Genomic DNA, 11665 nt, shown 5'->3' with positions numbered 1-11665 from the left:
ACAACCGTCCATCCTCCACCTGCCGATGCACAACCGTCCATCCTCCACCTGCTGATGCACAACCATCCATCCTCTACCTGCTGATGTACAACCGTCCATCCTCCACCTGCCTGAAGGCTTTCTCTAGTGGCCCAAGTCTACCTGATCACAAAATATGCCCGAAGGACTACAGAATTAACATCCAGGGAGCAGCCTCTCAGCTAACGACTGTTGGAAACTGGTGAATGAATATGCCCTGAGTGGGACATGTGGGAGGCATATGGCCTGTATGTCCCTTGATATGGGGCAGCTCTGAGGTGAACTCTGTACTAGCTCACAGGGCCCCCAGCAGGACCGAGTCCCTGCTGCCACAGTGCCCACCTGCTGCCCAACAGACCTCTCTGGGCTGCCTGACTCGTCTCAGTTCCCTAGTCCCCACCAGTGCTTCCTGGCATCATCCCCAGATGATCTACTTGCACTTATGTCTTTGACTTTGGAGAACCGAACCTCAGACAAAGGCATTCAACACGTGTGGTTCTCTCCTTCAACAGTGCCCTCTAGACTGCCCAAGGATCTATTTTTCTCTGCGCATTTTACTAGTCTTCCATCTGATTCCTCCATAAACCCTCCAGCATGAACAGAGGACTCGCCTGTTACTGTCCAGAACAAGTGGAAGGCATCAGTTGGCAACTGCCTTAGCCAGCCCACTTCTAACATTTGTAGGATTGGAGACAAAGTTTTATAAATAGAGGCCTCTGCCCTGTCCCTTTCCCAAACCTGTGTTCGTCCCACCCCTGGCAAATCTGCAGAATAACAAGCGGGAGGACCTGTGTGTGCTGAACCATGCAGCCATGCTATTTACGCTTCCTGTAAGCAGCTGCCTCTTGACCACTCCTCAGACCAGTGGTGATGTCCACCTTCTGGAGGTCCACGAAGACCCTAGATTCTGAAGTCTTGGGCACCACAGTGTGTTCTAGAAGGGGAAGCATGGGCTCTGGATAGGCATATTCCTTTGTATCACAGAGAGAGATAAGCCTGAAGTGCAGTTAGAGCTGGTCTTTCTGAAATGTAGGACCCAGGGCAGGTGGCCCAACTCTCAGGGTCTAAGGGTGGGACTAGGCTTAACTCCTCTCCCTCAATCTATCAAACCTCCCTGCATCTGCAACCATCCTTCTACCTTCCCTCCTGTGAAAAGCAGGAAGTGTTCTCCTATCTGAGGCCAGTCCCTTCCCTCCACTTGGGATCTCCGTTCATAACTCAGGATCAGCGAGAAGGGAGAGGCAGTGAAGAGAGCCCTGGCCTTGGAAACAGAAGGGACCAGGTTTCAGGTCTGGGCCAGTCATTCACTGACCAAACCCGTATTTTCTCAGTTTCAAAATGACAGTCATGGTGTTTGCCTTGCTCACCTTTTATGGTTGACATAAGAACTAAGTGAGATAATTAGGGAAAAGTGCTCACTTAAGTGAATAGCACTTTACAAATTGTAAAGAGATACTCTTAATTGTGGCCAAGCGCGATGGCTCACGCCTATAATCCCAGCACTCTGGGAGGCCAAGGCAGGTGGATCACCTGAGGTCAGGAGTTTGAGACCAACCTGGGCAACATGGTGAAACCCTGTCTCCACTAAAAATACAACAAAAAAATTAGCTGGGCGTGGTGGCAGGTGCCTGTGATCTCAGCTTCTCAGGAGGCTGAGGCAGGAGAATCACTTGAACTGGGAAGGCGGAGGTTGTGGTGAGCCGAGATCGCGCCACTGCACTCCAGCCTGGGTGACAGAGCAAGACTTCGTCTCAAAAAATTATAATAATAAAATAAAAAATATATTACTCTGTTGCAGGCCCAATTTTATACAGAATAGTTTATAGAAGGCAGTCCCTGGGGCTTGGAAAAACAGCTTGTTTTAGGTCTCAGCTAGTATCTTTGAACAACTAGGTAATTTGCCTTCTCATTATTGGGTGATTGCATAAGGTTTTTGGTTTTTTTTCTTTTTTGATCCATGTTATTCATGAGGGCTGAGATTCTTAAATAAAATATCCTATCAAAGAAACAAATGCTATTATATTATCTAAAGGAGATTTTACTCTAATCTTTTAGAAAAGCTGCCTTAGAATGTTAGCTCAAACCCATCCACAGAGCCCAAAGCAATATCAGTTTCTTTTCTTTTAAAAACTTCTATGTGTTTCAAATATTGCCTTTGAACAGTCACTAACAAGAGGAAGATATGAAAAAGACTTGTGAGGTCAAGCTTAAATGTTAAATGAGATTCAAAGAACACCGCTGAATTATCTGATCCCCATGGCACAGCTAAGAAGAGTTTGCATCTTTCTAATGAATCAAAAAACCAAGAAGAGTTATAAAACAAAGACTATAAATGGACCTTAAAGCCTAAAATATGTACTATTTGGCTGTTTATGAAAAAAGTTTCTGATCCCTCCCCAAAATGATTAAAGGACTCATGAACTGGCTTCACTTTCATTTGTTGGCCTCTCATGGAATCACTGCCCATCTCCAAGGGCATCCTCAGAGCCAAGCCTGGGGATATATTATGATTCTGAGCCTAACAGTCATTTGGGGATGGACTTGTTGAGAGCTGAGAGAGGCCTCTGGGACTAAGCACAAGGTCCTGAATAATTTTTTGGGGGGGTTGTTGAGGGGAGTGTTAGAAGGATCACAGCACACATTCTAGACTCAAGAACAGTAGCACAAACAGAGCTCAAGGAGACCTTCCCAAGTTCTTGATCTTTTTGTTCACTCAGCCTAGGCCAGAAGAGGTGCCTGGGTCTCATGGTCTTGACTCATTTGTTTCTTTTTTTTTTGGAATTATTATTATTATTATTATTATTATTTGGTAGAGACGGAGTCTCTCTATATTGCCCAGGTTGGTCTTGAACTCCTGGGCTCAAGCAATCGTTCTGCTTTGACCTCCCAAAGTGCTGGAATTACAGACATGAGCCACTATGCTCAGCCTTGGTATTTACTCCTTATCAGGGTTGTATGGTTGGGGGAACAGATAAACTGGTCAAAATGGAACCTGCACTAACTGGTAAATCTGGTTTGTTTGTTTGTTTGTAGAGATGGGGTTTTGTCATGTTGCCCAGGCTAGTCTCAAACTCCTGGGCTCAAGCAATCCACCTGCCTCAGCCTCCCAAAGTGCTGGGATTACAGGTGTGAGCCACCGTACCTGGCTGAACTGGTGAATCTTGGAAAGCCATCTGCAACTCTTGGTTACAAATTTTAGCTTTGGAGTCAGAAGTCAAAGCAAGACCACACAGTCCTTGGAGAAGATGTCACTACCCGCGATCTGCAGCCTCAAATATCACAAACCCAGGATGTCCAGACCTTCTCCCTTGAGTCTTACACAACCTTCTCCTGGCTCCAGCCAGAGACTGAGGGGAAAGGACTTTCTGCTCTTCCAACTCATGGTTTTGGGATAACTGGTTTCTTCCCCTTCCTGCCCAGGTCTTCCCTTTGTTGCCAGTCCCTTCACACTTACCTTCAGTCCTGGAGGGAGCACCTCTTGCTTGTGGATCTGGATGACAGTGATACTCACAAGCACCACAATACTCACAAGCAAGACCACCAGGGCAATGATGGTTGGAGTTCGGTAGAGGGCCTTGAAGCCTAAAATGAGAAGACCCAGAAGACACTTGAGGGCAAGGTAACAACCAGGCACTGGTATTGTTTGTAGAATTGATGCACTGGCCCCATAATCATGTGCATAAACCACTTTCTCTGGTGTTAGCAAGACCCACACTTCTAAGAAGGAGTAGCAAGTAAGCGTCCCTTTTTCTCAGCTTTGGGGGAAGGACAAACAATACCCATTTGCCCTTTCCCCCACGTTGTGTTGTAAAACAATGTTGCAGAGAGGGTAGGCATGGTCTAGTTTTCCGATATTTCCCAAAGCATATTATGCATATTACTGGTCATATCTGAGATGAATTACAATAATATTTGTTTTACTTTTTTTTTTTTTGATGGAGTCTTACTCTATCGCCTAGGTTAGAGCGCTGTGCCATGATCTCAGCTCATTGCAGCCTCCACCTCCCGGGTTCAAGCGATTCTCCTGCCTCAGCCTCCTGAGTAGCTGAGATTACAGGTGCCTGCCACCATGCCCGGCTAATTTTTATATTTTTAGTACAGACAGGGTCTCATCCTGTTGGCCAGGCTGGTCTCGAACTCCTGGCCTCAAGTGATCTTCCTGCCTTGGTCTCCCAAAGTGCTGAGATTACAGGAATGAGCCACTGTGCCCGGCTAACATTTGTTTTAATGGAAATTCAAAAAATATATTAAAAAAAATTAAACCAGGTAATAGAATATTTAATTTAAAATAATTTCAGTTAAAGAAAAAGAAATTAGGCTGGGCAGGATGGCTCACCCGGGTAATCACAGCACTTTGGAAGGCTGAGGTGGGTTGATCATTTTAGGTCAGGAGTTCAAGACCAGCCTGGCCAATATGGTAAATATGGTAAAATCCTGTCTCTGCCAAGAAATACAAATATTAGCCAGGTGTGGTGGCATGCACCTGTAGTTCCAGCTACTCGGGAGGCTCAGGTGGGAGAACTGCTTGAACCCAGGAGGAAGAGGTTGCAATGATTCGAGATCATACCACTACACTCCAGCCTAGGTGACAGAATGAGACCTTGTCTCAAAAAGAAAAAAAAATTAGTACCATACTGTACTGCAATGATTTCATTTATTTGAATTTCTAAAGCAGGCAGTTAACAGAAATCAGAATAGTAATTGCTATGGGGTGGAAGTTGGGGCAGAGATTTACTGGGAAGAAACATGTGGGCACTTTCTTGGGGTAATGGCAACATGCTATATGTTATAGGATTGTGGAGTATATAGATGTGTGCATTTGTCAAAACTCATCAAACTTTTCAAAGTCCTTTGGAGAAAACTTGAAAATAAAAGCAAATCAGTGTCTTAGGTATAATTTCCCTTTAAAAAAAGATTTTTATAAATTGCTCTTACTATTCTAAAAACATACTTTTAGAAGGCAAGAACACCCAACTTGGCACAACTTAGGATTTATCTATCTCACTGAATAGAAGTTATACCTAATTTTTTAAAAAAAGGTAAAAAGATACTCAATGAAAATATTGACTAAATAATAATCTTGGGCCGGGTAAAGAGGCTCATGCCTGTAATTCCAGCTTTGGGAGGTTGGGGTGAGAAGCTTCTTGAGGCCAGGTGTTAGATGCCAGCCTGAGCAACATAGTGAGACCCCTAACTCTACAAAAAATGAAAAATAAAATCAGCTGACTATGTGGGGCACATCTGCAGTCCCAGCTGCCCAGGAGCTCAAGGCTGCAGTGAGCTGTGCCGCTACACTCCAGCCTGGTGACAGAGTATTACTTGTCTCTAAAATAAAAAAAATAATAATAGTCTTACTAGAACTATTGGGACATAAACATAAATGACACCCAGATGGCTGAAATAGGATCAACACTAATAGAAAGATTACCAGATTAATTGATTTCTAATATATACCTAATCAATTGGCTATCTAAATGTAAATTAATTAAAATAAAATAAAATAAAATAAAAACACTGTTTCTCAATCTTACTAGCCACATTTCCACTCTTCAATAACCACATGTGGGCCAGTGGCTACCACACTGGACAGTGCAGCTATAAAACCTTTTCATCATTATAGGAAGTTCAATTGAACAGCCATTCAATAGATCCTGTCTCATTCCAGAACATTATTCCTAGATTATCATAACCAATGCTTTGCCCCTTCATTATTTCTATAAGACAATTTTCTCAGAAGAAAAAAGGGTGTGTCCACGATCCCATGATAGAATTCGATTCAGCCCCCAAATTCAGTCACATCACAACACTTGCTACAGGAGGGTAGTCATACAGTTCTTTGTGGCTCAGAAGAGCTAACTCTTTCCATCTCAACTGATTCTTCTGCAGTGTGGCTGCAGTCACAGACACTCCTTGCTGTGTAAGTTGGTCATTTACCACCTTAATCGTCCTACCTTGTCACTGAAAGTGTAAACTGGTACAGCATCAATGGCGGGGAATTTGTCAATATTTATCAAAACTGCAAATAAGCATGCCATCTGACTCACAGCAGCACTTCTGGGAATTCATCCCACAGAACTAGCCCCACGTGTGTAAAAGACTTAACCACAAGGCTACTAATTACAGAATTGTGGGTAACAGCGATGGAAAGGAGAGCCACCTGCCATGGAGTTGACCTGCAGAACATCTAAAGAGGTCCTAGATTACTTTTCCGTGATTCCAGATAAAAGTACAAGAGCCAACCAGGAACCAGTTAATCCACAGAGGCAAACTTTTGCATCAACTTTCAAAGAATGCATTTGTCATTGTCAGTTATAGAAATTTAAGGGATTTTTCCCCTAACAAAATGTGGTAGAGATTTAATCTGCCAAGCTAAACTTGTACTTTGGAGGGAATGTTAACAGGTTAGTCTATGAGTGATATTACACTCTCTGTGTTAACATTTCGAAGTGTTTGGGGGAAAACCTAAAAATCTAAGGAAAACTTAGATTTAAGCTCCTCAAGCAAAATTTCCCTTTACAAAAATAAAAGTTCATGTAGATTGCCCTTACTACCCTAAAATCATATCCTTTTGGAAGACACGAATACAGAATTTAGGGGCATAACTAAAGACAGTCTGTCCATGGGGGAGGCGTGTGCTATCTGTAAGCAGTTTCACAACCACAGCTACGTGGCTGGCCTCCTAAGTCTTCTCTGTGTTTCAGCAGTTTTCAAGTAAAAAGCTATGATTACCTTAAGCAAACCCTTGTTCCAGCAGAAAAGCTTATTACAAAGCAAAATGGATGAGACCAGGTCTCATTCATTTAGGAAATGCAGCCTAGAGCTGTGCTGTCATTAGGGCTGAGCAAACACGGTAATTGCAAGGTGCCTACCGGAGAGTGGGGAAGCCGGAGCCTTCTGGGCTTCTAGAGAAGCCACTCCAAAAAAGTGCTCTAGAGGCAGGCAGGGCAGGCTTAGGAGAGGGGTGTGTGTGTGTGTGTGTGTGTGTGTGTGCGTGTGTGTGTGCCTGCGTGTGTGTGTGCCTGCGTGTGTGCGTGCGCACGCTCATGCCTGTGAGTGTGAGAAAATCTCGCACTTGTGCCTGCAGTATCAACCGCAACACGGACCCATGGCGAAGGGTGGGGGTGTTGCAGGCATGCTGCCAGCAACATTCGGATGGGAATACAGGAAAGATCCAAGCACTTTACAATTGATCACAAAATCAACAATACAGTATTCTAAAGCAAACCTTACCCACAGCTAGGTAAGGGAAACCGCAAGGGCCAAATTAATGGATTATAAAAACCGGAAAAACCATTTAAGTGAAACATGCGTGTTAGTCCTTGTTTTGTGTGGCTTTGGTGAAAAGCATTACTTTTATCTGAGGAATGCCGGTGGCGAAACCCAGCTGAGCACTGAGTCTCAAATCAATGAAGTTAAACAATCATTTTAGGGGATATGGATGAAAACCCGTGGGCGGAAGCTGGGATTCTCTTGCTATTTGGCAAAACGAGGCGTGCTGCCTGCTGGACACACTCACCTGCTTGCTCACATGGTTGGCGGGTCAGCACGGTGAACATCTTGTCTCCCATCTGCAGGTGAGAGAATACAGAACGTCAGGAAGTCCTCGGCCCCCGACTTCAGAAGTTTAAATGTCAAGCACAGGTTAAAACAAAAACCCACTTTACTTCCTCCAAATGAAAACCTCATCCTGGGAAAGGTCAGCCCAACCCCAGAACTTCAGAGACAGCCCCAAAGCTGGAGCTTAAATTCCATGTCATCTTCCCAAATGCAAGGAAATGAAAAATGGATTTGCTGAAACTCCAAACTGAAAAGATTTTCCAAAAAAAAAAAAAAAAAAAAAAGGGTCTTTCTCTGTAGATTGTTGCACCTGTGCACACAGTCGAGGCCGAACAAATCCCCCCACTGTGAACATTCACCGGCCGAGGCGGGGCTTTTCTCCGGAACGTCAGCAGGAAGGTTTTGCGCGTCCGTGGATCGCGAGGCTGGAGCCGCCCTTTAAGGCTCCGCGAAGGGTGTCTTTAGGTGCTGGCTGGAAACTGCGAAGGGATGCGGGCCCCGGGATGCAGCCCCCCCGCCCCCCGGGATCCAGCCCGCCCCCGCCCCCCGGGATCTGGGGCCCGGGCCGCGCCTCCGCACCGCCGCGCACTGAGCGCCCAGCGCACTCTGGTCCGTGCGGCACTCGCTGCGGTTGCCAGTCTTGGGCACGACAGGGACCAGATGACAGGGACCAGGGTGTGGGGCTCGCGTGCTCCGTCCCTTCCCCTGGCCCTCCGGGAAACCCGATTTCGCTTCCTGGTCTCCCAGCTGTCAGCCTCACGCAGCCCCCCGACCCCTTCCCGGGTCCCCGCGCCTCACCTGTGCGCAGCCGCCCGGGGAGGCACCAGCGCTGCCGCAGAGGCGGCCCGGGGCCAGCGCTAAGGAGGTGACGGCCCCGGCGCGGCGGGGCGGGGCGGCCTCGGCCTGGGACCGCCCCGCGCCCGTGTCCAGGCCAAGCGCCTCCGCCCCGGCTCGCCTCCCGGGCTCTCCCCGTGTTCACGCTCAGCCCTCCAGGGAAGGCGAAGGCAGACAGCGCGCGCCTGGTGCCAAAACACCGGCCCTGCCTGCCCCGAGAGCCTCCGTCCCCTCCAGGCGAAGCCAGGCGGCTCTTCCCCGTCCCTCTCAGTTCCCTCCACCCTCACCTCTACCTGAGTCGGAGACAAGGGGGCGAGGCCTTGCCCTGAGATCCCTGGGAGCCTGGGCCGGGGGAAGGGAGGTGCCTGTTATCTGCCTCCCTCTTGCATCTGTGTCAAGACCAAGAACCTTTTGCTCTGTCTTCCAGTTACCTCCATGGTCACAGCAACCCTAGGTGGAGGGAAAATGGGAACAAGGCCAGGCAGGAACTGGGCACTCTGTGGGTGGGTGGGCACGCGACCTCCCACTGTTCCCCGGCGCTCCATCTCTCCACGGGGTGGCGTGGAGTCGAATACCTATAATGTAGGGAGTTAGGCCAGTAGGCAGGCTGGCCCCGAGGTCACCTGGGCCCGAAGTAGGTACTATGGCAAGCACATTCCCTTTCATACTTAGCAGAACACCTTGGTCATGCCCAGGGACATTCTTGCTGTTTACTGAGCAATGCTCTGCCCCACCCCATTTAATATGGGTGTCATAAGGCCAACATTCAGGACAAGTACAGCCTGGAAGAGGCAAAACAGAAAAGATGACAAAAAGGCAGCATGCGGGCTGCCGTGATCCAAATACCCCAGGGGTCTGTCTCAGGGTACAGCAGCAGGCAGCCTCCTGGCTCCTCTGAGTGACCCCAAGGACCCTTGGAGTGATGCCAGCAAGAGGCCTAAGCAGGCTCTGTTGGGCCGTCCCTGCTTGTGGTCCCTGCATGCCTGGAAGGAAGAGCTGGGTCCCTGGCTGTGCTCTGCGATGGCCCGCTGTGTCCTGGAGATCCACTAATTTCCTGTCCTGTGCAGGTGGGGCCCAAGCCTCTGAGACAAGAAGTCCTTAAGATAGGAATGCCCCTGCTTTGAGACCTCTGAGCCCAAAGAGGTGCGCCCCAAGCCTGAGCTATGTTGTGTGTGCCCGTGTGTGTGTGTGCCCGTGTGTGTGTGTGCGTGTGTGTGTGTGTGTGTCGTGTGTGTGTGTGCACCATGGTCAATCACCCAGAGTTGGATGGAGGTGGACTCCGTTGGGGGATTGGGACAGGGTCTGCACTGGGGGTGTCAGACATTCAGTTAATACTTGCAGAATTAAAAGACTTTGAAAGCTGTGGGCCAATGAAACAAGAGTTATATGGCTGAGAGCTGAGGGTCCCTCTGCACGCAGGGGCTGTAAGTACACACAGCCTGTGCAGTGCACCCAGACCCGAGGTCAGTAAGATCAGCCCCAGTGGGTGAATGACTAACCTTACCATCCCTAGTGATTTCCCTGGGGCTGGGAAAATGTTCCCAGGCCTAATGGGCCTTGAAATGCAGTTAGTGCTAGCGTCTAAAAATAACAGAGATTAGTCCATGCCAGCTTTCCTCTCTGCTTGCATCAGCCTACAGACCTTGTTAAGTGTGAGCATCAGCCTCCTTTGAGAGCCCTGTAGTCTCCAATTCTCCTTTTATTTTTCCAAACTTTTCTGGAAACTGTCTGCCCCAGGCACTGTGTCAAACTCCTTTGTAGCTCCCAAAGTAGACCTAGTCATTCAAAGGCATTTCCTCATCGACCTTCCATGCAAGAAAACACACACACACACACACACACACACACACACCCCTTTGTGGATTTTCCTGATTATAAAATGACACAGATTTGCCTTACCAGCTATCAAAACATATTATAAAGCTACAGTGATAAAAACAGCCTGGCTTGGGCACAGGAATATACTGAGAGATCTAAAGAACAAAAAAGATATGCTATAACAGGCTATTGGATATAGGATTGTAAGATAAAGAAGAATTGAAATAACATATTATTCAATAACTGGTATTGAAACTACTGACTCATTTGGAAAAGAATTCTAATCACTCATCATCCACAAAAATAGATTTTAGGTGGTTTAAACATTTAAATGTATAAAAGAATTTAATGTCCTAATAAAATGTAGAACATTTTTATCATCCTTGGGAAAGAATAGTTTCTTCTACCATGTGGTCAAAGCAGGTAGAGAAATAAAGTCAACAAATTAGAATCCATGAAAATGAAAAACAACTGAATAGAAAGACACTACTCTCCCCACTAAAGAAAAAAAAAGTTCTCAGGAAATATCTATGAATGTGACAGTAAAGAGTTTAAAACCATAATATACACTGAAGTCTATAGAAAAATACGAATATCTGAAATAGAAAATGGCCAAGTCACATGCACTGGCCAATTTACGAAAGAAATATGAATGGCTGACAAACGTGGCAAAGATGCTGAATCTCATTATTTACCAAAAATTGTCAACTAAAATTTTGGTATCTTTAAACAAGATTAAAAAAAAAAAAAACTGATCAGCTTAGCAAAGTGCAAAAAGATCTAGGCCAGGCATGGGGGCTCTAGACATTGTCAAATGTCCTCAGAGGGTAAAATTTCCCTGGTGAGAACCACTGGTCTAAGCTACCATGCTCTCTCTCCTGGATCTTGGCAACAGTCTCACAAATCTCTCTCTGTCCACTTTCTTCCTTTCTCTTCCATTTTTTCCCAAGCCACCAGGCCCCATCTCTTTAAAACCCAGGTCTCTCTATGTCAAAGCTCTCTGTAAAACACTCTTCTGTGCTGTCCATTTCTTAGTGGATACACAAGTGAATTGTCAATGTGACCTAGAAGGCCCGCAAGGTATATTCTCTCTCTTTCCAGTCTCTATCAGCCCATGCTACTTACTTCGTGCTCCGAGAACAAACCAGCCTTCTTTCAGTTTTTTACATTTATCATGTTTACTCCTGCCACAGGACCTTTGTACGTTATTTTCCTAATTAGCACTTCTTTATATTTTTTTCTCGTCTCAGTCATTTTATTGTTACTTCCCCGCCATCCCTTAATCTGGATCATACATCCAACCTGGGTCAAGTCCCTCAATTCCGTGCTTTTAAAGTGGGCATTCCTTTCTTTCAGCTAGAGTTTCATTACAGTCATTGTTGAGCAAATGACCCTGTTGCCTATTACCAAAGCAGCAGTCCCAGGATGTTAACCTACT

The 11665-nt window shown here is 46.4% G+C and overlaps 1 protein-coding gene across 4 annotated transcripts in view; it reads right to left on the bottom strand.

Annotated features, from left to right (window-relative positions):
* ENTPD3 (ectonucleoside triphosphate diphosphohydrolase 3) overlaps positions 1-8467 on the bottom strand; it is a 33680-nt gene extending 25213 nt beyond the window's left edge. For 2 of the 4 annotated variants that reach the window (XR_004265996.1, XM_032271206.1), the window contains exons 1-3: positions 7678-7847; positions 7535-7586; positions 3473-3600 (exon numbers count right to left, since the gene is read on the bottom strand). Coding sequence is in view for 3 of the 4 variants with exons in the window: in XM_032271206.1 (XP_032127097.1) it covers positions 3473-3600; positions 7535-7586; positions 7678-7704 (207 nt within the window). In the remaining variant the exon portion in view is untranslated. Of the gene's footprint in view, positions 1-3472; positions 3601-7534; positions 7587-7677; positions 7848-7928; positions 8067-8373 lie in introns of those variants that run through there. The other 2 variants (XM_032271214.1, XM_032271222.1) reach the window with 2 other exon arrangements.
* Between the last annotated feature and the right edge of the window lie 3198 nt (positions 8468-11665).

Source organism: Sapajus apella, unplaced genomic scaffold (genome assembly GCF_009761245.1).
Source record: "Sapajus apella isolate SASKATOON/1434 unplaced genomic scaffold, GSC_monkey_1.0 scaffold4, whole genome shotgun sequence".
In the NCBI taxonomy this organism is placed as follows: domain Eukaryota; kingdom Metazoa; phylum Chordata; class Mammalia; order Primates; family Cebidae; genus Sapajus; species Sapajus apella.
Note: the sequence above shows the minus strand (reverse complement) of the source record. Positions and strands in the feature narration are given on the sequence as shown.